Source organism: Heterodontus francisci, chromosome 32 (genome assembly GCF_036365525.1).
Source record: "Heterodontus francisci isolate sHetFra1 chromosome 32, sHetFra1.hap1, whole genome shotgun sequence".
In the NCBI taxonomy this organism is placed as follows: Eukaryota; Metazoa; Chordata; class Chondrichthyes; order Heterodontiformes; family Heterodontidae; genus Heterodontus; species Heterodontus francisci.
In genome coordinates, this window is record NC_090402.1 from 17,122,204 (window position 1) to 17,148,444 (window position 26,241).

The 26,241-nt window shown below is 42.5% G+C and overlaps 1 protein-coding gene across 1 annotated transcript in view; it reads left to right on the forward strand.

The window, feature by feature from the left end:
- The window catches only part of stom (stomatin), a 60,044-nt gene extending 52,484 nt beyond the window's left edge, over positions 1-7,560 (forward strand). Inside the window, exon 7 of the mRNA XM_068012347.1 lies at positions 3,864-7,560. Within this exon, the coding sequence (XP_067868448.1) occupies positions 3,864-4,058 (195 nt within the window). The 3' untranslated portion in view covers positions 4,059-7,560. The remainder of the gene's footprint in view (positions 1-3,863) is intronic.
- Positions 7,561-26,241: the final 18,681 nt, after the last annotated feature.

The following is a 26,241-nucleotide window of genomic DNA, read 5'->3' on the forward strand; positions in this document are numbered from 1 at the left end:
CAGTCACCCCTAATTCTAGATTCTCCCACAAGAGGAAACATCCTTTTCACACCCACCCTGTCAAGAGCTCTCAGGATCTTGTATGTTTGCATCACGCCTACACTATTCAGTCAGGATCAGCTAACTGGGCACAGACTGCAGTCGAACCCAAGGTCCAGCTACTGAGTAGATAAACTGAGTCATCGCAAAACTTCTCTAATTCCTTTTCAAGTTGTAACAAACTTTTTTTTAAAATTTGATATGTTGCCTTGATTTTGAATAAAACCACAGGTTCTGGTTGATTGTAAAAAAAAATATAGAAGACTGCTTTTTAAATAAGTTATTGGTTTTAAATTTGCATATTGTATTCTTTTTAGATTCACTTGGAAGTGTTTCTGTATCTGAGACATCTTTTTGGGAAACAATTACTAATATAAATCATTGGCAGATATACTCACAACACTGGCTAATAAAGCATTTTATCTAAGATTGATAACAATGTGGGTCACTTGAAAAACATTCAACTCTCCTAACTTGAATTGCAGTGCTATAGCCTTCTTGGAGACACTTATACTGAGTGCACATATTTTCTTGAGCCTTGCTCTAGCACTTGACAGCAGTTTAATAACTTGCTTAAGTAAAAACAGGAAGTGCTGGAAATATTCAACAGGTCAGGCAGCATCTGTGGAGAGAGAAACAGAGCACATTTCAGATCTGTGACAGACGTTCTGATGAAAGGTCATCGACCTGAAATGTTAACTCTGCTTCTCTCTCTTAGATGCTGCCAGACCTGCTGAGTATTTCCAGTACTTCCTGTTTTTATTCCAGATTTCCAGCATCTGCGGTATTTTGCTTTTCGTTTAATAACTGTATTTGGGACTGTATTTACAAGGTTACGCACAACACAACAGAATTCATCAATCCTGACATTGATATGGTGCAGAAACTTTATACTTGATGTAATATGTCACATGAACAGTATCAGCTTTTGTTGGCGCAAGTGACTCGAAACCAGTCCAACTGGAAAAAACCTACAGCTCAACACGTGCTGTATCTCCGCCCCTCCCTGCTTCTTTTGTTAAAAGTAAGATTGTTATGAAAGATTTGCTGTTTATCCAGAGCTGGCATATTAAATACACTGGCTCCAGTTGTATAGAATTGATTCTTATGAAATATACATATCTTGAAACTTTGAATCATTACAGAAGCTGATTTGTGTACCTTTCTTTATATGGAGTTGGTTGGAATGCTGTCCGTTCATCTCTCAAACCTGGATGTGCATTCTGACCTTTTTCATTCCATAGCCTGTCATATAGATTCAAAGTCAAATGATTTTGGTGGGTCCAAATAGTTCCTAAAGAGAACAAGTCTGCAGCAAGAAACTGCTCCTAGTTTTGGCACTGAACTGGCAGGCATCAGCTGACCTGAATGGTCCCACTGGGAATGGGAATGCTTTGCTAATACAATCGTAGTCACTCTTCCGAAGCTCGGGAATAAGGAACGTTGGCAGTAATGTTCAGGGTCTGGGTCTAACGTGGTAGTGGACAGCAGATGTACACAGTGATCCATATGTCAGCAGATATCTCCATTTTCACAATACAAAAATGCAATGTGTTCTATATGTTTCCCTCCTGTATGCTTTTTCTTTTTGTGCTTTTAATGCTCCAGGAATTTGGAAATTTTGAAAAACCCCCTTAGTGAGGCTGGTTTAACGTAACTTCTGTTGATAGAACTTTTTTTAAAAAAAAATACAAGCTGTTCCCCTTTCTGGTTCTGTATTTGGCAGCCTTCCACTTGCTCTGTATGATGAGTGTGTGTGTGGAATTTACTCCTGCCACTGACAAGGCCATGATGAAATGCTTTACATTTTTTTTGTTGCAACCTGAAACGGCTCAGTGTTTAAAATAGATGATGCAAAACAGGAGTTTTCCATCATATTACATATATTAACAGCACAGAAACAGGACATTTGCCTAACAGGCCCATGCTGGTGTTTATGCTCCGCACAAGACCTCCTCCCACCCTTCATCCAGCTCCATTCACATATCCTTCTGTTCCTTTCTCCCTCATGTTATCTAGCTTTCCCTTAACTGCATTTACACTGTACACCTCCATCTAGTCCATGTGGTAGCGAATTCTACATTCTAACCACCCTTTGGGTAAAGAGGTTTCTCTTGAATTCCCTGTTGGATTTATTAGTGACCATCTTGTGTTTATGATCCCTAGTTCTGGTTTTCCCCGCAAGCGGAAACGACATCTCTATGTCTACCTTTAGCAAACATTTTAATAATCAAGATCTCTCATTAGGTCAGCCCTCAGTCTTCTCTTTATTCGAGGGAAAAAAACCCTAGTTCAATCTCTCCTGATACATATAACCTCTCAGTTCTTGAATCATTCTAGTATTTTTTTTTTTTGCACCTTTTTCAGTGCCTCTGTATCCTCTTATATAATATCAGAACTGATCATAGTACTCTATATCGTCTAACCAAGGTTCTGTACAAGTTTAACACAACTTCTCTGCTTTTCAATTCTCTCCCTGTAAAAATGAACCCCAGTGCTTTTTTTTTGTAATGGCGTTATTAACGTGCGTCGCTATTTTTAGTGATTTGCGTATCTGTTCCCTCGGATCCCTCTGCCCCATTTAGACACTTCATTTACAAGGAGTATGTGTCCTTATTCTTCCTACTAAAATGTGCCATCTCTTACTTATCTATATTGAAGTTCATTCGCCAATTACAGGCTCACTATGGAAGTTAATGTCTTCCTATATTTTGTCTCAGTCCTCCACTATATTAACTACACCTTGTCCACCAATTTTGAAATTGTACTTCCGATTCGTGAGTCCAAAATAGCTTCTGTAGTGATCAGCGGTGATCCCAACACCGATCCTTGTGGAATACACTTGCTACCTTTTACCTGTTAGCCCCTTTTAACCCCTGCTGTGCTTTCTGTTTTGTAGCCAGTGTGCTGTCCATTCTACTGAGTGTCCCCATCTCACATGTTCTGACCACAGTCATGCATCTGCTATGCAGTACCCTATTGTAGGCTTTGCAAAAATCCAAATGTATTAAGCCTACTACATTATCCTTATCTACTGTTTCTGTAAATAACAAAAAAGAACTATCCCAGCATCTAAATTAGAGTATAAGCACTCACCTCCATGTCAATAGATTGTCTAAATGATATACTCAAATCCTTGAGTGGGGCTTGAATGCACAAATACTTTAGTAGAGCACTTACATTGTCAAAGCTGCCATCTTCCAGATGTGACCCAAAACTCCATTCCTGTCTCCCTATGCAGCTGGATGTAAAAGATCTCATGGCATTATTTGAAGGGCAGAGGCTTCTCCTGATGCCCTGGACTGCATTACTTCCTCAAACAACACCAACAAAAACAGATTAACTGCTTACTTACCGTTTGTGGGTTATTGCTCTGTGTTAATTTGTCAGTCTCGACACGTCAAAAGTAAGCATTTGGGTATGAAGCACTTCGAGATGTGCTAAATAAGCAGCCCCTCTCTTCCTCTCCTCAAATTTGATTGATTCTCTCTTGCCCTGGGTTCCTTCTGAAATAGGATCTGTTTTAGAATCATCCAAATGCTCAGTGGAAAAGAACAGCAGTTCAGACAGCATCTGAGGAAATGTAGGTAGAGGAAGGCACAAGGGTGGGAGTGAGACTTCAACAGAACTGTCTTTAATAGTCTCACAGTGCAAATATTTCCCCCCTCTTGAATTTTTCTACCCCAACTAAACATGTCAAGTTGTATCTTCTCTAATTTAATCTAGAAAGATTTTCTGTTCACCCAATTATGAATGAATTTGCTTTTCTCATGGTCTTCCTCCCGAGCTCTCTTCCACGCCACTGACCCTGTTTGTTCTTGTAGGTGATTGCGGCCGAAGGAGAAATGAATGCGTCCAGGGCCTTGAAAGAAGCGGCTATAGTGATCTCTGAATCTCCAGCAGCTCTGCAGCTTCGCTATCTGCAGACCCTCACCACCATAGCTGCAGAAAAGAACTCCACCATTGTATTCCCTCTTCCAATGGACCTGGTGCAAAACATTATGGGGGCAAGAAAGTGATGTAACTGAATGCAAACTTAGACCACAGCTTCTATGTATGTTTTCCAATGACAGACCATTTTGATTAGGACTTTAATTTTTTTTTTTCCATGTTGTAATAACAGTAATCAAGGGTACTGGTTTACATTAGTGATGGATTGACAGCTAGACCCAAGGGGCTACATCTTCTAATATTTCACTATATGTAACTGCTTCCACTTTTGAACAATTTGATTGTATTTGTTAAAGCAATGAGTCATAGTGAAATGTACACAGTGATGGACAAATTCACGGCATGCGGATGTCCATGAGACCCGAATGGACTGTGGCTTTACCATTGCACTTTTCGCGTTTCTGTCGCTATAGTTATCTGCCTGAATGTTTGTTTTATAGCCAAACTGAACTGCATGCTAACCATTCATTGGTGAAGCCAATAATATTCTCTGCACATTTACACTTAGCATGGTGACGTACAGATGCCTTCATTCCACCTTCATCTCACAATGCAGCCACAATCCTAAAACCTGTCCAGTTTAAAGAAAGCCAATTCCATTTAACTGTGTGGTTAAGAGTCCTTGAGAGGATTGCTAGGTTGGCTAAGGATTTCATTGTGATGCCATTGAATTTTTGGAATTAAGTGTTGCACACACCATCTCTTTACCCTTCCCCATAATTTTAAATAATCCTTTAATCTGTGCGATATATGTAATTGGAGGACTTGTATCAAAACATATAGCTTATTTATAAATACCTTTTTGATTTGAATATATTCTACAGAACCTACGTGTTTTGAACTTTAGGTGTTAAAATCTTGGCTCCACTATTTTGCCTGTACCAATATATTGATGGTCTGGATGGGAACTAGTTAAACAGAACCATCGTGAGCACCAAGAATTCTAAAAGCAAGCTACCACACAGATTTGCAACCCTATTACAGTCTAAAGAGCAAGCATGCTCGGTGCCTTTGTGAAATATTTCTTGTTGCTTTTTCCATAAATGTAATGTAGAGGGAAAATGGTTAAAATCTACCTATCGAGTTCCACCCACCCATGATGCATGTGTAATAGAGCATTGCCCATTAAATTTGTTTGACAGTATCAGCTAGTTACTGCTGTGTAATTGGCCAGTATTGACTTTTGCTGTGTCCCTCTTGAATGGTACTTCAGACTGACCAATCCGTGCAGCAGCCTGATGATGCAAGACAAAAGACCCTCTTATGTGTAAAAACTCAAGTTTAATATGGAGGGGGGAATTAAATGTAAGAGTTTCCTATCAAATGGAATTTCCTTCTCTTTCTTTAAACTGAGTCTACATAATTGGGAAGTACCCGTCAACTTTGCCAAAATCCTCTGTTCCCATGACTGGCAGATATTTTGTTGTGATTTGTCATACACCTGACTGCTCTCCTGCAAGGAAAGTAGTCCTCAAGTGTACTCTGCCAGCTACAGCAATTAAATTGAACTCAACGAATAAGCACATGTATGCTTAGACTATTGCCCATTAAACCCAGCTGCTGTTGGATTGCCTGATGTGAGTGAGCAAACATGAAAGACGTTAAAAATTCTTGCCCTGTTTGTGCTGAAGTCTAGTTTTTGTTGCCGAATCATTGCTTTGTGAATCTATTGTCGGTTTAGCTTCATGGTGTAATTTCAAATAAAAGTCACTCCAAGTGGTGCATTACCTCACCATTTTGCCTGTGAGTTTTGTAGGGAATGCTGCTGGCCTTAGTGCAGTGCAATCAAAGCCCAAGTGTAACACTAGAATCGACCAATGGAGCTGTGCATGTAGCAGCATAATGCCCATCCTGAGTTGATGGGATTGGCTGGATTCTGGGCAGATTGTAGTAATGTAAACACTGCAGCGTTCAAACTTGACCCCATTCGGGGGCCTTGCCATCCTACCATATAAATGGGGTAGGAGTGTCCAGGGCTCAGCAAACCAGTACAATGACTAACCACCTGAACCCAACTTTGAGGCAGGGAGAGAGGAGATGGGTGTTGATGTTGTGTTGGAACAATTGAGGTAGTCACTCGTGCTCGAGAGGTTTAAAAACTTGGACAGTGGCCTGATTGGGAAGGGAGAAGGAAATGCTTCTTTAAAAAAACTGATTCGAAAGTTTCATTTGAGAAGTGAAATCTGTTTGAACAATTTGTTGATTACTTTATAGTGTGTAATGTTGCTGTAGGAATGTTCTGTGGTATTATTCACTGTTTATTGATAAATTAAGCTTCACAATGAAACTGTTGTACCATAAAAATTCATTATTACTTTATATTAAAAACACACTGCTTAAATACTTGCGGTCAAATCGATGTGCCTGGCGCTAGAGCGATTGTTTCTGAAACATTATTATCACTGATCGAAATGCCAACAGTGGGGAAATGATTTTGTTTATACTTGCACATATGTGATAATGGTGGGAAAGTGAGTTCATCAGCTTGCTGTGTAACAGTGGGGTTTTAGTGTGCTCATTTCACCAGAGAACATACCAACTTGACCTGAATCATTGGTGCTCCATATCTGTCCCTAACCATCTTGCATGGACAAGCTGCTTTACAGTCTAGAACATATCGGATCTGCATTTGAAGAATAAGTTGCATCAGAAAATAATTAAACGGTGGCATATGATCACAAGCCTGTCCATGGGCAGTAAACTTATTGGGAATGGAAAAAACATTACTACTGGGTCGGGCATTGTATTTAGTGCACTGCCCCTTTTACCTTGAAGCTGGTCTGAGTGCAGCCCTAATCAATGTGATTAAAGTGGTTGCACATAAAATAAGTTTGGACCATTTAGCACTAAACTGGCAATTTCACTCTGTTCCACCTCTGGACCAAGTCACCTGCTATGTAGGAGGTGCTGCTGTTAAGAGACATGTTGTTGGAACAGAGCGAAGGGAACTTACTCTGTACCTGACTATGCTGTATGTCATCTGGGCGTACTTGATATTGGCAGAGAAGTGGCTAATCCTTCACTTTGTATGAGTACCAAAAAAAACTTAGCCGAACATCATTCTGCAAGTGTTTTATGTACTCGTCACTGTTTGTGATTCGTTTATTGCTGAGTCAGAACAAACCCAGCAATGCACCACATGAGTTTCTCTTAAAAGTGACCACTCTTGCACCTTTTTGAGTGTTTTTCCTAATCCAAACCTGGATTGGATTGGAATCAGCACAGCCTGAGTGAATGAAACACAACTACAAAGCAAAGCTCACTATTCAAGAAACCAAGAGAACCTGGTCTGCTTAGACTCATCCTAGGTTGACACATTTTTGACCAAGGCAAGATTTTGGAGGCCTTACAACTTAATGCTGTTTGCTGTATAATTTCCCTGCTCCAGAAGTTCATGAATGTAACATTTTAGAATGTACACTTATACATGTGATAACCAAGGCAGTTGCTTCCAGAAATGAATCTACTTTTATCATTTGTATAAATGTTTTTAAAAGCATGTTCAATACTTTGTGTAGTGTACTTTTATAATTAAGCTTGCAATGCATTTAATAAATGTTATTAAACCAAGTCTGGTTTCCAGATTTGTAACTTCCTTCCTCCCTTTAGATTTTAAAAGTGCACTTTGTGTTTCTCACTGAGTGGAAGAGCACTTGCACATCAAAGGCTTTTGCTGCACCCAATTGCAGATTCCTTACGCTGTAATTCTTTTCAATAAGCTATGTGCACAGTTGTACCTGTCTTGTCCTCTTCTCCTCCCCCCCCCCCCCCCAATGCCCCTTGCAACCAAAATATAAATCATTTGTGACTACAGCATGAGTACCTTGCATTTATATAGCAGCTTCAGTGACTGCAGAACACTGTAAAGCACTCCAATCACTTTTGAAGAACAATTGCCTTGAAGGGAAATGTAGCAACGCAGCAAAATTCTACAAACCGCAGTGACATAAATGACCAGATAATCTCTCTGTGATGTTGGATGGTCAGGATCAATCCCCTGCTATTCTACATACTGTTGCATAGGTTCTTTTATGCCTGCCTTCGAGGTGAACCAGGGGTTCAGTGTAACATCTCATCCAAAAGATGGCACTTCTGGCACTGTAGCACTGCCTCGGTACTGCACTGAAATGTCAGCCTAGGTTCTGTTCTCAAGACCTGGAATGGGACTTGAACTCCTGATTACCTGATACACACAAGAGTGCTACCACTAGATTAAGACCGTCACACTAGCCAATTTGAAGGGGCGTTTGCTGCTTGGAGGAGTATAGGAGCTTGGAGCCGGCACGCCCTTGTTTTTAATAACCCAATACTCTCTTTTAGGGATTTACTGAGACATACATGCCACAGCAAGATGATGGAGTACAAATAATTTTGTAAAGCATATTGAGGGATATTGCTGCTTTTGCTTAAGGCTATCATTTAGCATCTTCAGTCAGGAATATATGCTGTCAAATGACTTCGCAAACCAACCATCCTTATCACCTGTCTGTCCCTGCCAGCTTGTACTACCCAGTATCTGAGGTGACGGGTTATGTTATGATCTCCAGACTTTGAGACTGTGTCAGTCATTACTGAACGCGATCCTGCTTGCCCCAACATGAGGGGGGCCTGTCGGATGAAAGAAGCACTTCAACAGATAACAAGGCTGACACCTGGTGTCAAGAATATGAGAAATGCTTTGGAGGAGGGGGGGGGGGGGGGCGGATAAAAACTAAGAAATCAATTGGGCTGAAGGACTGCTTGCAATCCATCTGAAATTGGATCTGGAACCAAATGCAGGATCAAAAGGGCCAGAGCTCAGTTGAGATTGTTTTGTTTAGAGGGGAGTTGTAATGACTGAGCTGCCGTTGATCATGCCATCTTGAATTGTGTGTAGCACAATGTTATACAAAGACCGTTGTGACTTCCTCTCTTCCCCAGTTAAATGTGGTTATCACCAACGTTGACACATACTTTTGCTGGTGGAGCTGCTCTGTGTATTGTTTTGAGAAAGGCCTCGACTGCTTCTTGTTGAACACCAGTGCCCAATATTTGAGTCCGTACTAGGACATAAACAAAATGTCACTTACACTCAGACCAGATTTAGCAGAGCTTTGCTAAAAAATAAATCACGAAAGAAATATTTTCTTAGCGCTTTTTGTTGTCAGCATGTCAACCAAGAATCACTTCACATTCTGGAAATGGAGATGTTTGAAAATTAAACGCTTGGTTGGGTTCCTTGATATTAAAACTGCTCATTTTCAGCACCCCTGTGAATTTTGGATTAGTTAATCTGTGAGTAAAAAAAATCAGTCAATGGGAACCCTCAGGAATGCCCAGAATTCTGACATTCTTATGGTGTTGGGTTTTACACTATGCTGAGCTGACTACATGGAGTGAGGTTTAAATTCTACAGCAGTGACTTCGGTAATGCCAGGTTTTACTGTCGAGTTAAAACAAACCACAATCAGTTCTGAAGGTTGTGATAATGGAATATCTTTTAAAATCTTTTTTATGTATATCTTCTTTTAAACTTTTATTAGTGTTCTCCTTGATTTGATTTTGTATTTTGCCTTTCACTGTTTTTTTCCACACTCTGCTTATTAGTAGTTTGGCTGACAAATAGAATGCACAATAATGGCAACCTCAGTGCTAGGAGGTGCTGCTGGTTCAGCCAGTCTAGATCAAGAAGCAAATCATTCATTGACATTGCAGTTTGATTGTCTTTGAACTGCAAATTCAGGCTTAGGCGATCAATATTTTCCCCCCTAAATGTCATAGGATCCCAGATAGTTCTGGTATTGCACAGAATGCACAGCACAGAACTGGACCAGAAACTGATCCACAAAAGCCTCCTCCCACCCAATTTCATTTAACCCTATCACCATACCCTTCTATTCCTTCCTCCCTTCTGTACTTATCTAGCTTTCCCTTAAATGCATATATGCTGTTTGCCTCAACTACTCCATGTGGTACCAAGTTCCACACTCTAACCACTTTCTGAGTGCAAGAAGTTACTCCTGAATGTGTAGACAATTATTTTGGTACTTTAGGCAACACCAGAAGGGCACTTTTAAAATTGCAGAGGATGCACTGTAGCGTAAAGTTATATATAATAGACTGGAGTGCTCCTCCTGAGTGACTTAATTCAACAGTTTTAATCACAACAATTCTCAGCCTTAAGATAGTTGGAATCATGTAGCAGAGTTTATCCATCTATCAATCCTGCTCTAAATTGTATCTATGGTTTATTAGAGACGGCATAGGATGTCTCATTTTAAACAGAACATGTACAGTAGGTATGAATCCTCTTCCACTTATCTCTGACAATATTGGATATTATTTAACCTATGCTCCGTGCCAAATTTAATGGTCTGATTAGATCGTGGAGGTGCAGGGACAATGTTCTGCACCCTATACCACTTCATTGTTCATTGCATCAGAAGTTCCTACAGTATTTACATTTTAATTATGTTAACCACATGCAGGCATTGCATTGCAACTCTCATACCTGGCACACCAGGCCAGCTAGAAGCTAAGCCATTCCTGCTACTGAGCATCATTATATGAGTGGGTTTTTTTCAGTCTGTATTTGCATGCAATATGGCATTTGAATATAACTCAGCATGGGACCATAGGACTGTGACTATTTTTATTTTGCAGGTCTGTTCCCTCTTTATTAGCATTACTGCGGTTTGCCAGTAGATGAATTGCAGGAAACCATGGGTTTTTACATTTATTCAGCAGGTCCCCTTAGTCATTGCAGGTTTCAGAGCTCCCTATTGTACCAGAGCAGAAAGCAGCACAGACTGGAGCCTCAGTGTTAGAGAATGATGCTGAAAACCTCTCATTTCTCCTTCCTTTGGCTCTGGCAGAAATTCCTTTATAGTTTGATAAATGAGCTCGAACCTAGCTGAGGCGAATTTATGGTAACAATTTAATCTGCTTGGCTTCCTGTGTTTGGAAGGAGGAGGCTGGATTCTAATCCAATAATACATTTTTCCAATTAAGTAATTGTTTTCTTTACCCTCTCCTTCATTTTCTAGGGACTATTTCCTAGCCAGGAGTGGCCTGCAGGATTCCACAGTGTGAAACTGTACGCAAATTAGATGCACAAGGAACAGTTGCATGTAACTTGGTGGTTCAAATTTCTTTACCGTTTTTAGCACTCTTTAATATATTCACATCAAATTCATGTGGCCACTATTTCAGCAATGTTTTAATCTTTTTATCAAAATAAGTGAGCGTGTTAACTAACATGCACATAGAAGAATTTCAACCCACTGACCTCCCAACTTACCTGTCTTCTCCCCCCATCACGTAATTTATGAGTTACAGCTTCCCCAATGGTCTGCTTGGGATAATGAATTCTCCACGTGAGTAAGCTAATCCCAGGCTCAAACTGCAACACTTCCAAATAGCAGCCCTGCACTCCTGTTTTTTCACCCTGCTATCCTAAAAGCAGTCAAACTCATTTTGGAATATTGTTCCTCTGGTATCTTGACCAAGGAACCATTCTTTGTAGGTTAGTCTACAGTAGAGCGTGGCTACCCGACTCGGACCCGACGACGTGTCGGGTTCGGGTTCAGGTCGGGTCGGGTTGCTCTTCCGGGTCCGGCATTCGGGCTCGGCTCGGGTCGGGCCGGGTCGGACACACTCTATCACCACCTCCGGTACGTGGCTCCAATGTTAATGTACTTTTTGGACTTGAAAGGTGGTTTTGTTGCAGTTATTTTAAGCTTATGCAGATAAGTAACAAAGTGAAAAACAGAAGCTAGGTTAACTGATGGTTAGGTCAAAAAAAAAGAAAGGACTCGGGCCGGGTCGGGCTTGGGTCGGATGTGGCTCGGTCGGGCTCGGGTCGGGTTTCGTTTGCGGACCCAAGCCAACCTTTAGTTTACAGTGAGTGTCAGCAGGCTGTTTGACTGGGACATGTCACAGCCTTCATATTTGACATGTACACTTTCAAGGAGTAGCTACAGTTAACTTCCTCTCAGGGGTAAACATGCTCAGGACAGCTGAATCAGCACAAACCGTCGATTGAACCTGGGATCTCAGTACAAGCTACTGTCTGGTCTCAGTGACCCCAAGCTAAGGCAGAGATTTATCAGACAGTGTTCCCACCTCTAATTATTGGATAATCCCTGTTGGAATTGATGTGCCTAGAAATTTATATAGCACATTTCACAACTTTAGGATGGCCCAAATCATCTCACGGGCAATGAATTCATTTTTGAAGTGCAGACACAGTTGTAATGTAGGGAAACATAGTGACTATATTACACAAGGAAGGTCCCACAAAGAACAATGAGATCAGATAATCTGCTTTAGTGATGTTGGTTGAGAGAGAAATGTCGACAAGCTCACCTCCTCTGCTCTTCTTCAAATAATGCCATACAACCTACATTAACTCAAAGGGCAGATGGGGGCCTCAGTTTAATATCTCATCTGAAAGACAGCACCTCAGACAGTACATCATGCCCTCAGTACTGCACTGAAGTGCCAGCCTAGATTATGGTGCTCAACTCTCTGGAGCAGGGTTTTAAACCCACAACCTTCTGATTCATAGGCAAGAGTGCCTACCAGTGAGTTAAAGCTGACACAATGTACAGACACTAAATAAGAAGGGGATGTGTCTCATTTATGACAGTTCCTCCCTTCGTATGGTTAAATATTGATAGATGTTTGCAGTCCAGCTTGCACATGAAGAACAGGAATTTGGGTGAGGAATTGATGGATTAGCAGTTGCCCGTCTAAGAGCGAAGTCCAAAGTACGGAAAGTCCTCATCAGGGAACTCCTCTTTGCTGACAATGCTGCTTTAACATCTCACACTGAAGAGTGCCTGCAGAGTCTCATCGACAGGTTTGCGGCTGCCTGCAATGAATTTGGTCTAACCATCAGCCTCAAGAAAACAAACATCATGGGGCAGGACGTCAGAAATGCTCCATCCATCAATATTGGCGACCACGCTCTGGAAGTGGTTCAAGAGTTCACCTACCTAGGCTCAACTATCACCAGTGACCTGTCTCTAAATGGGCGGCACAGTGGCGCAGTGGTTAGCACCGCAGCCTCACAGCTCCAGCGACCTGGGTTCAATTCTGGGTAATGCCTGTGTGGAGTTTGCAAGTTCTCCCTGTGTCTGCGTGGGTTTCCTCTGGGTGCTCCGGTTTCCTCCCACTTGCCAAAAGACTTGCAGGTTGATAGGTTAATTGGCCATTATAAATTGCCCCTAGTATAGGTAGGTGGTAGGGAAATATAGGGACAGGTGGGGATGTGGTAGGAATATGGAATTAGTGTAGGATTAGTATAAATGGGTGGTTGATGGTTGGCACAGACTCGGTGGGCCGAAGGGCCTGTTTCAGTGCTGTATCTCGAAAACTAAACTAAAATCAACAAGCGCATGGGAAAGGCTTCCACTGCTATGTCCAGACTGGCCAAGAGAGTGTGGGAAAATGGCGCACTGACACGGAACACAAAAGTCCGAGTGTATCAAGCCTGTGTCCTCAGTACCTTGCTCTATGGCAGCGAGGCCTGGACAATGTATGTCAGCCAAGAGCAATGTCTCAATTCATTCCATCTTCGCTGCCTCCGGAGAATACTTGGCATCAGGTGGCAGAACCGTATCTCCAACACAGAAGTCCTCGAGGCGGCCAACATCCCCAGCTTATACAAACTACTGAGTCAGCGGCGCCTGAGATGGCTTGGCCATGTGAGCTGCATGGAAGATGGCAGGATCCCCAAAGACACATTGTACAGCGAGCTCGTCACTGGTATCAGACCCACCGGCTGTCCATGTCTCCGCTTCAAAGACGTCTGCAAACGCGACATGAAGTCCTGTGACATTGATCACAAGTCGTGGGAGTCAGTTGCCAGCATTCACCAGAGCTGGCGAGCAGTCATAAAGGCAGGGCTAAAGTGTGACGAGTTGAAGAGACTTAGCAGTTGGCAGGAAAAAAGGCAAAAGCGCAAGGGGAGAGCCAACTGTGTAACAGCCCCGACAAACAAACTTTTCTGCAGCACCTGTGGAAGAGCCTGTCACTCTAGAATTGGCCTTTATAGCCACTCCAGGTGCTGCTCCACACACCACTGACCACCTCCAGGCACTTACCCATTGTCTCTCGAGATAAGGAGGCCAAAGAGATAGAACTGTAGTGCAGTATGTGTCCCTGCTTTCAGAACAAGCAGCATCGACTTGATGGGCCGAGTGGCCTCCTTCTATTCCGAAAATGCCTCTATGAAACTTGCTTGGATAGAAAAAGAATACAGTTTCACCGAATTATAGTGAAATGTGAGAGAAAGCTTGCCAACTTCTCCCCGCAGGCATGCGACATGAAAATTGTTCAAGCTGACTTGTATAAACTGGCACATTCATGAATTTGTCAGGCGTTTTCTTGCAAACCAACGCGTTCGCCCGCAATGTTGAATAGTCTTCCAAATGAAATTGCAACAGATGCAATCAGAACTTACACTTACTCCTGCATTAGCTGAATATTTATGGGTATAATCAGGCCTCAGTATAATTCAGGATAATCCTTGGAACATAGCTAAATGGTCATAATGTTTAAAAGCTCATAACCGTCTCTAATTTCTATGATAGGGTGAGTAGTCATTAGTTTTAAATGGGAAGGGGTTGATTACAAATTCACCAATTTAGCCTGAAAAAAAAAACCAGCGAGCAGCAATATCTCACATCCTGTGGTGTTTATCCGATATGAATTAATGGCAAAAAGGTCCGTTTTGTTGAACAGTCTCATTGAAATTCATTTGTGACATATGGCAGTTCCAAAAGCAATTTTCTGAACGTTGGGGAGGTACAGATTACTTAAATAAAACTCATCACAGTGCCACCTTCTGTCACTGTTTTAACAAAATGTCAAAGTGATGGACATGCAGCAGTGTGATAAATACCACAACTTTATACAGCATTTAATAATCCTTCCTAATAAGCAAAAGTTCTGTTTGCTCGGCCTCCTTCAACACCCAGATGCAGTTGCTATTTCCTGTTGTCAGGGTTAAGCAACTCTGACTCTGGTCCTTCAGCAACTTAAAGAATTTTGTTTGAAATTAAGTAATGGCCTTTTTCTGTCTTTCAGAACAAGGAAAATGTTTCTTTTTTAAATGGCGACATTCTGGCATTTCTTTTCCCATAACAAAAAATTATCTTGTGACAGTGATTCTAAAACAATGTATGAAATGTAACCAAAAAAACTTCCGTTTATATACTGCCTTTTACGAGCTGAGGACATCCGAAAGCACTTTACAGGCAACTAAGTATTTTTAAAGTGTGGTTGCTGTTGTAGTGTAGGGAAAGGGAGCAGCAAATTTGCACACAGCAAGATCCCCAAAAACAGCATTGATATAAATGGCCAGATAATCTTTTTTATTGACGTTGGTAGAGGCATAAATATTGGCCAGGACACCAGGGAGAAATCCCCTGCTCTTCTTTGAACAATGCCATGGGATGTTTGACGGCCACTTGAATATGTATGAGAATTCAGTGACATATGTCTTGGGACTTTGGTTAGGTCTGCATACATGGCCAGCCTTCTTGGGTTGATTATTAGATACAATGAACTGTGGTATGTCTGTGATATGGGGAGGTAGCCACCAGCATCATGGGAATACTTCCAAGGACCTGTTTAATCATTGTCCCCACTATGCCTGGTGATTCGCTGGATCCTTCTGCCAAGGTTGCCAACAAGGCCTCGATTGTCCGGGAATCTCCTGCCATGGAAGGATAAATCTCGCGGGCACTGCTGCTAGCAATCGAGGAGCAAAATAGGGCTCCACTTCCTTGCCAGCGAGCATGCAGCATCCATCTGCAAGAACACCTGTCCGTGCCCCATCCACTCCCCAATCAGCTTATACAGCTATAATCAGTGGGCTGTGAGGAGGTGTAGCAATGCTATAAAAACTGAGCCCTTGCGGCCTCTTACCATCTATTGAATGATAGTAGTTGAACATTGAGCACCTCTGATTCTCATTATTTAAAGACAGATAGAAAGCTGGAGAGGGTGGGGGAGGGGGTTGGCTGCATATGTCAGCAAATCACACCGAGGAATCCTGTGGCTATTTCTATTTGAAACCTGAGCCCAGTCAAATAAGCCTGGGCTCTCTGAGAAGGACTATTGGAGGCAAAGAGGTATAACGTGGCTGTTTTTTCTGGGTGTCACTTCCTTTGTCTTTTTGCTTTCTTAATTGAACTTACAAGCACTGCAGACGTGAGGAAGTAGTGGAATGGTTTAATTTGAAGCTTACCAGTGAGTATTATCGTTACCTCAGTGTTGTTCTATACATCAGGCACATGTGGCTAATTGGGAATGCAGAATTGCCTAATAGACACTGTCATCAGACATGTGATCTCCATATTCATTCACATGGTATAAACCTGTGTACTTTAACCTTTTTGCACATTTGATGGTAAAATTATAAGACAAGAAGCAGAGCCTGAGTGTTTCATGATCATTGTGTGCTTTACTTGCTTGCTTATTGGTTCCCTGCAAAAAAAATGATAGCTAAGTTGGGTGGAAACACCAGTGACATTGTTTTGTGGAGGGGGTTAGAGGGGGAGCCGTCCTCACGGCTAGCTCGACCAATCAGAAAAACCGCTCCAGGCTAGCGAAGAAATCAAACCTGACCAACAGTGAGCAGCTCGAACAGGGTGCATCAGGTTGAAAGCAGGGGTAGGTCTGGAGGGAGAGCAGGGATGTGTCTCGAGGGCTGGTCTGGTTTGTCATATTGTGTGAGTCAACATACTCAGCCATCACCAGGATGGAGTTAAACTACCCCTCACAACAATGAAAACCTAGAAGTTGTACAGAGATACCTGAAAATTAATGCCCGAATTCTAAACTTTGCTGTTTCGCACTGAATGATAGGTGTTTATGTAAATATGCATTTGCAGTACACTTGCCTGTATTATGCGCAAGGCATTTGCTACTAAAAGTGGTGTTGCCATGGCCACAGCTATGGCTAGTCAGTGATTTCTATGAGACAACACTCCTTTACCTTCTCTACAACACTCGTGATGCAATTAAAACATAATTAAGATTTATCATTATTTCAAGTTAAAGTTTAGCCTGGACTGTGATAAACGTAGATCATTATTTAACACATCTCCACTATGATATGCTTGCATTTGGCACCAGAAGAATTTGTCCAACCTTGGAAACCACAATAGTTATAAAAAAGGTTATAAATGCTGATCTGACACAACCGCACTCACTGTGTGTTTGTAAATGCTGCCATAAACCCAATTTTATTTAAATTTGGTCATACATGGAAAAAAGCAGTAATCGAACTGATATGTAATGTGAGTCACATTTAACTATGTGGAGCAGTAAAGGGCTCAATTCCTACTCTATATGGAATTAGTTTATTGCAGTCAGGGTAGCAGCAATTGATGGAACAATTGGCCTCTGTGACTGTGAACTACGTAGAGAATAATTAAGCAGGGATCCCCTCTTGATTCCTATACTGGAATGTCAAGCAGTTGCTTATGTGTGAACTGTGATTGAGTACTGAATTGGAGATGGTCGACCTCGGCACAGAGGAGATACACAGCTACAGCTCCAGGGAAACGTCCAATAGCCATCGGCGTGTTGATGTATGATATTGTGTTGGATGATAGCATCAGTTTCTCAATGTCTACCACACTCTTAGTCGTTTGATCGTACAGAACTTGAGTAGTGCTGAAAATAGAGACATGTTGTCAAAGTTTTTCGGCTTGCACTCATCAGGACAACCAGCAAGAATACCAATGTAAGGGAAAACTACAACTTTATACTGTATGAGAAGAGAGTGCTGATTGGTTAGCAAGTGAACTCTGTTTGGTAGAGGCATTGCCATGGAGAATGCACCAGTTTACAGTGGCTGACAGTTACCAGCCAAGCTTTGTTTGAAATTTAAACCAGGGCATAGAGACACCACGTGTTTGTCCTGGGCAGCCCATATACATATGGGCAAGGTACAGAGCGTACCCAACAAGCCTGTGCTTGCAAAACTCAAACTACCAACATTAGATGTGATTTCGCAATTGGACAACATTTGCTAAATAATCCACAGTGTGCAAAGAATTACACTGACAACCAATTTATGATCATCAGTAGGGCTCGCAATGTGACACATTTGCTCGTACTGGAAGCTACACATATTAATACACAGGCCCTGTTCTTTCCAGACAGAAAGAATACGTACAAAAATTGCGTTCATTTCAGCTAAACAAAATAAGTGATCCATTTGCTGGTTCATTCCTCAGGGCAATGTCTTGACCAAAGTCAAGCTGCCTGGTTTAAATTTCAAACAAAACTTGGCAGTTAACTAAAAGCAAAATACTGCGGATGCTGGAAATCTGAAACAAAAACAAGAAATGCTGGATTCACTCAGCAGGTCTGGCAGCATCTGTGGAAAGAGAAGCAGAGTTAACGTTTCGGGTCAGTGACCCTTCTTCGGAACTTGGCAGTTAACTGTCAGTCACTGTAAACTGGTGCATTCTCCATGGCAACGTCTCTACCAACCAATCAACAATCTCTTCTCATTCAGTAGAAAATTGTTGTTTTCCCTTACATTGGTATTCTTGCAGATTGTCCTGCTGAGTGCAAGATGAAAAGCTTCGACACCGTGTCTCCATTTTCAGTAATACTCTGAACTCTGAAATCCAGCAAGAGCAAGAAGCCTTTTCATCAGTGTCCATCCGCTTTACCCCACATTTGCAAAAATGGACATCCAAGGTCAGCATATCAGTCACTATTCTGCCTCATGCAGTTTGATTTAACACTGGCACAATAACACCAAAGTGCCTGGAACAAGCAAATAGAAAATATTTACAGTTGTCACTTTTTCAGCTGTGCCTCTGGTCAGTCTTTTTTTTTTAATTCATTCATGGGATGTGGGCGTCGCTGGCCAGGCCAGCATTTATTGCCCATCCCTAATTGCCCTTCAGAAGGTGGTGGTGAGCTGCCTTCTTGAACCGCTGCAGTCCATTTGAGGTAGGTGTACCCACAGTGCTGTTAGGAAGGGAGTTCCAGGATTTTGACCCAGCGACAGTGAAGGAACAGTGATATAGTTCTCAGACAGGATGGTGTGCGACTTGGAGGGGGACTTGCAGGTGGTGGTGTTCCAATGCATCTGCTGCTCTTGTCCTTCTAGTTGGTAGGGGTCATGGGTTTGGTAGGTGCTGTAGAAGGAGTCTTGGTGAGTTGCTGCAGTGCATCTTGTAGATGGTACACACTGCTGCCATTGTGCGTCAGTGGTGGAGGGAGTGAATGTTTGTGCATGGTGTGCCAATCAAGCAGGCTGCTTTGTCCTGGATGGTGTCGAGCTTCTTGAGTGTTCTTGGAGCTGCACCCATCCAGGCAAGTGGAGAGTATTCCATCACACTCCTGACTTGTGCCTTATAGATGGCGGACAGGCTTTGGGGAGTCAGGAGGCGAGTTATTCGCCGTAGTCTGTTATCGGCATTGCTCGTGAATAAATCTTGACACCTCATGACTTGCAACAGTCTTCTTTCTGCAAGTGCCCGTTCTGTCCTCCTCTCACTTTTTGCCCTGTTAATTACGTGACAATACAGTCTCCACTCCCCCATAGTAAGCCAAGGCAGGAGAGGCATTAGAACCTGCATCAATTCCTTTTACAGCAATATTAAAACCTGCTTCAAATTTGGGGTCATGGTGCATTACATTCTCTGCAGGTGAGCTGGGCTATTGAACTCCAAAGCTTTCCAGAGGGAAAGGATTCAGTTACTCACCATCATGACAGTTGTGTTAATGCAGGAGCTCTTGTGCATCCTGCATCTCTAAAAGAGGGTGTAAATAAAGCCACCGTCATGTACTCTACACCTTACAGATCTTATTATTGTCACAATGAAGACATTTGCACTTACAATATGAATAGTACTAACTGTTGGCTTTCGCTTGCCTGAGAATTAGAGGTACAAGTACACGTGCAAGTACAGCACATTGATGTAAAAATATCTAAACTATGTACATAAATATGTACATCAGAAACTGCGATGTTAAGTCATGTTCCCAAAGGTTCTGTCAGAAAGGAAAACAAATTATTTTGGTTCAGTGAGTGGATTAATTCATCAATTTTTCCTTTGCTGGATTTTGATGTCTATGCAATGATTTTGATGATTTTTTTTTACTGCATTCTCCATGCACCCAGGGATTTGTCAAATTTGTAATTTCATATATAGTAGCAATCCTTTGGGATATAAGTTTTAGAAAAGGGTTTGCTGATATGGTTGCCATTCATTTTTATTTTTCTTACCATCTCATTTCCCTGGTGATTACTATATATCTGGTCATGACTCCTGATTTCCCTGGTGAACTAGTTATGAAGTGTCAATACAATCTAATCTCCCTGGTGGTCTAAGTGGTTACCTATACAAGTCATCTGATTTCTTTGATGAACTGAAGGACTCAGTTTGGGAATCAAGTTTAGTGAGGGACTATGTTCAAGTTGCCTACAAAGAAAGAAACAAACTAACTATCTTTAGCAAATTGTAAATTCAGATAATCAGAATTTTGGAGAATCCACGTCCACACATATGTAAATGGTTGTGTGCAAGATTTATAATTTGCTATCAGTCTTTAGTGGACTAGAAGAGAAGTCAGGTTGGAGATGTCCACATTACCGTTCGATAGATTTTGCATCAACAGGCTTTTTAGGAAAATGCACAAGAGAAGTGCAATCACTTTAATCTCAGAACTTCAAACTACTCTTTGCTACACAACTACTGCACAAGAGCTCCTGCATTAACACAACTGTCATGATGGTGAGAGGACAGAATATTCTGGAAATATTCAACATGTCCATCAGCATTGGGAAGGAGGGGAAAAGCAAATTTAGCATTAAGTTTAGCATCTTTATCAGAACCAAACTGATGAAGAATCTCCACCCGACACGTTAACCCACTGTTTCTCCTTTCGGAACTGCCAGGCCTGCTCTGTATTCCATTTTTATTTATGTTTCCAATATTTTCAGTTCCTATCTTGGAAGGACAGAGGAGATCAGGGCAAACTTGATAAAATAACAGTAGTTGCTGTGGCTTTCATGCACCACCTCCACGGATACTGCCAAAGAAAATAACCAATTCTGGGTAGAACCTGCCCCAGATAACCCATCTCAGACCTACTGATACTGATCGGGAAGTCTCAACAGGTTATTTACAAGTGGATACATCTTGCTTGTTATGGGTTATTTAATTCCATTATGAAAAAACAGGAGGAGATAACATCCTGCTTTCAACAGCATGGTTACAAACAGCAATGATACACATCCATCTCTCCAGGGTCTAGGCAGGCTGTAAGAGACAACTGTTCCTTTCCATGGATGAAAAGAATCTTCTAGGCATTCAGGCAACCAGACTCAATCCTCATTAGGAGTCTTCAACTGTGGGATTGCAGGTAGGTCAAATCACACAGATTCAATGAGAAAACCCAAAGTTACCCAATTTATTCTGGGTGAGGGACTTCAGTGTCCATCACCAAGAGTGGCTCGGTAGCACCACTACTGACCGAGCCCTAAAGGACATAGCTGCTAGACTGGGTCTGCAGCAGGTGGTGAGGGAACCAAAAAGAGGGAAAAACATACTTGACCTTGTCCTCACCAATCAGCCTGTCGCAGATGCATCTGTCCAAGACAGTATTGGTAGGAGTGACCACCACACAGTCGGTGTGGAGACAAAGTCTCATCTTTGCCTTGAGGGTCCCCCCTCATCACGTTGTGTGGCACTACCACCGTGCTAAATGAGATAGATTTCGAACAGATCTAGCAGTGCAAAACTGGGCATCCATGAAGCGCTGTGGGCCATCAGCAGTAGCACTGTACTCAAGCACGATCTGTAATTTCATGGCCCAGCATATTCTCCACTCTACCATTACTATCAAGCCAGGGGACGAACCCTGGTTCAATGAAGAACGCAGGAGGGCATGCCAGGAGCAGCACCAGGCATACCTCAAAATGAGGCGTCAACCTGGTGAAGCTACAACACAGGACTACTTGTGTGCCAAACAACATAAGCAGCATGCGATAGACAGAGCTAAGCAATCCCACAACCAACAGATCAGATCTAAGCTCTGCAGTCCTGCCACATCCACTCATGAATAGTGGTGGACAATTAAACAACTAACTGGAGGAGGTGGCTCCACAAATATCCCCATCCTCAATGATGGGGAGCCCAGCACATCAGTGCAAAAGATAAGGCTGAAGCATTTGCAACAATCTTCAGCCAGAAGTGCTGAGTTGATGATCCATCTCGGCCTCCTCCTGAAGTCCCCAGCATCACAGATGCCAGACTTCAGGCAATTCAATTCACTCCACGTGATATCAAGAAATAACTGAAGGCACCGGATACTGCAAAAGCTATGGGCCCTGACAATATTCCGGCAATAGTACTGAAGACCTGTGCTCCAGAACTTGCCACACCCCGAGCCAAGCTGTTCCAGTACAGCTACAACACTGGCATCTATCCGGCAATGTGGAAAATTGCCCAGGTATGTCCTGTACACAAAAAGCAGGACAAGTCCAACCTGGCCAATTACTACCCCATAGTCTACTTTCATTTATCAGTAGTGATGGAAGGTGTCATTGACAGTGCTGTCAAGTGGCACTTGCTTAGCAATAACCTGCTCAATGAGGCAGAGTTTGGGTTCCGCCAGGGCCACTCAGCTCCTGACCTGATTACAGTCTTCATTCAGACATGGACAAAAGCGCTGAACTCAAGAGGCGAGGTGAGAGTGCCTGCCCTTGACATCAAGGCAGCATTTGAGAGAGAGAGTATGGCATCGAGGAGCCCGAACAAAACTTGAGTCAATAGGAATCAGGGGGAAAATTCTCTGCTGGTTGGAGTCGTACCTAGCACAAAAGAAGATGGCTGTGTTTGTTGGAGGTCAATCATCTGAACTCCAGGACATCACTGCAGGAGTTCGTCAGGGTAGTGTCCTAGGCCCAACCAACTTCAACTGCTTCATCAATGACCTTTCTTCAATCGTAAGGTCAGAGTGGGGATGTTCGCTGATGATTGCACAATGTTCAGCACCATTCGTGACTCCTCAAATACTGAAGCAGTCTGTGTAGAAATGCAGCAAAACCTGGACAATATCCAGGCTTGGGCTGATAAGTGGCAAGTAACATTCACGCCACACAAGTGCTAGACAATGACCATTTCCAACAAGAGAGACTCTAACCATCTCCCCTTGACATTCAATGGCATTACAATTGCTGAATCCCCCACTATCAACATCCTAGGGGATACCATTGACCAGAAACTGAACTGGAGTAGCCATATAAATACCATGGCTACAGGAACAGGTCAGAGGCTAGGAATCCTGTGCCAAGTAACTTATCTCCGGACTCTCCAAAGCCTGTCCACCATCTACAAGGCATAAGTCAGGAGTGTGATGAAATACTCTCCACTTGCTTGGATGTGTGCAGCTCCAACAACACTTAAGAAACTCGACACCATCCAGGACAAAGCAGCCCACTTGATTGTTTGTAGAGGGGGTGCCATTCACTCCCTCCACCACCGACACACAGTGGCAGCAGTGTGTACTATCTACAAGATGCACTGCAGCAATGCACCAAGGCTCCTTATACAGCACCTTCCAAACCCACGACCTCTACCAACTAGAAGGACAAGGGCAGCAGGTGTATGGGAACACCACCACCTGCAAGTTCCCCTCCAAGCCACACACCATCCTGACTTGGAACTATATCACCGTTCCTTCACTGTTGCTGGGTCAAAATCCTGGAACTCCCTTCCTAATAGCACTGTGAGTGTACCTACCTCACATGGACTGCAGGGGTTCAAGGTAGCTCATCACCTTCTAAAGGGCAATTAGGAATGGACAATAATTGCTGGCCTGGCCAGCGATGCCCACATCCCATAAAAGAATTTTTTAAAAAGCCCCTATCCTATTCACTGTAATATCACAACTGAATAATGAGTTTTGCTTTGCATTAAAGTTTAAAATTTCAGTGCCTCTGATGAACAAGCGCTGATGGTTTGGAATGACATAAATTTATTCGAATCGCAATGCGTTGCTCACATCTGAGGAGCAAAAATACAGTTGTGTCATTTATCTGTTAAGCTTTGCAATTGCCTTTAAGGCCACTATCGTGCCCTCCTTCTAGGGATGTTAAGCAAATAGGCTCATCTTGTTTTGGAGACTGAGGATAGACAGACAGACAGACAGATATAACTCGCATTTATATAGTGCCTTTCACAACCTCATCGTCGCAAAGCACTTTACCGCCAATGAAGTAGTTGTGAAGTCTAACGTAGGGAATCGTGGCAGCAAATTTGCACACAGCAAGGTTCCACAAACAGCAATGAGCTGATGTCCAGATAATCTGTTGATTGAGGGATAAATATTGACCACAACACCTTCTTCAAAATAGTGCCGCGGGATCTACACATACACCTGAGAGAGCAGACTTGATTTAACATGGGAACAGCACAACTCTCTCAAACAGGTCAGCAATGTGCAATGCCCAGAACAGCACTCTGTGAAACACCTCAGGTAGCTCATGATCCACTTCTGTTGAGCCATTTTTGTGTGCTTGATTCATTCCAATAAGTGTATCAATTTCTTCAGTGGATCAGGGGCTAATAATCTCAGCCCATATTCCCTTTAATCTGCTCCTCCCCATACGTCCCCCCCAAGAAACATCCAAATCTCAGCACTAATATCAACCACAACGCTGTGCACAGTGTTTTGGCAATAATCCCAGTAGAGATTCAAAAGCCTGGAAGTGCCATGCAGACAATTGTCCAGAATCTCTCATAACACATAAGCTCGCAGTCCAGCATGACACCTCAGAATGGATCAAATCCCTGTTGATGGATGATGAGGAACTGCAGCAAACTGCACAGGGAGGAAGCAGAGTATTAGAAGCAGATTGTGATAACCTGACTGAAACCCATTTTAATTAAGTGAATATCTGTGGCTGGCGTTGCACCTCATACATCAGATTCGCACATTAGCAGCATGCTGATTGTAGATATTTGCAGTACAAACACCATCTGACCTAAACACCCAAAGGGTTCCTTTGTAACAAGTCATAAATGGCAGAGATTTTCCTTAAATGTATTGTTAACACAAGAGTACAATAAAATGCACATATAAATCAGCCTTATATAAATATGCACAATGAATTGGTAACATGTTTGAAAAAATTGACGTTTTTGTTGCCAGTTATTTATGTTCTGATTGTCATGGATGCCCCACAGCAACTTCCATCCCTCAGCTGGGAAGATGTGTAGATAACTGGCTCCTAGACCACCAGCAGAACTAGTCTTGGCCAAGTCACTGGGAGATGCACAAGAAAACGTCTAAAGGACAACTCTTTCCCCCTCTCCCACCCTCATCTCCACATATTTTCATTCCCTTCCTGTGAAGAATTGCTCGATTGATGTTTACCAACGATCACCACCTTCAGAAGTGGGTTCAAGTCCCACTCCAGGACTTTGAGCACAAAAATCCAGGCTGACACTCTAGTGCAGTACTGAGGGAGTGCTGCACTGTCAGCTTCGCAGGTGGATGTAAAACCTCCCATGGCACTATTTTGAATAGGAGCAGAAGAATTACCCCTAGTGTCCTGGGCAATATTTATCTCTCAATCAACATCACAAAAACAGATTTGGTCATTCTCACACTGCCGTTTGTGGGAGTTTGCTGTACACAAAGTAGCTGCTGTGTTTCCAACATTACAACAGTGACTACACTTCAAAAGTACTTCATTGGCAGTAAAGGGCTTTGGGAATTCCTGAGGTTGTGAAAGGCGCTATATAAATGCTTTTTTTCCCCCCTTTTGTAGCATCTTACCAACATGGCTCACAGCACAGTATTCCACACTCGTGTTGGAGTGCAGCTTCCTACGTACTACACAACTCCCCCTTTATACTGCTCTTCAAAGGTTTTGTTAAAGTCAGTAAAAATGAAGCATTCTATATAGAACCTTTCACAACCTCAGTGATGTCCCCAAGTACTTTACACCCAATAAAATGGTTTTGAAGTGTAAGTCACTGGTAATGTAGCGGGCAAATTGCATCCTTGGTTTGACACAAGGAACTGCACATTGAATGGATGCCAGTTTTAACTAGAACTGCATTTCATGCTGGTGCTGATACCGGTGGTAGATGTAGACATCCCCACCCTCCCAATGAAAAAGTCTTGCATTTAAAAATAGGATCTTTCATGACCACCAGATGTCTCAGTGCTTTACAGCCAATGAGGTACTTTGTTTTGAAATATATTCACTGTTGT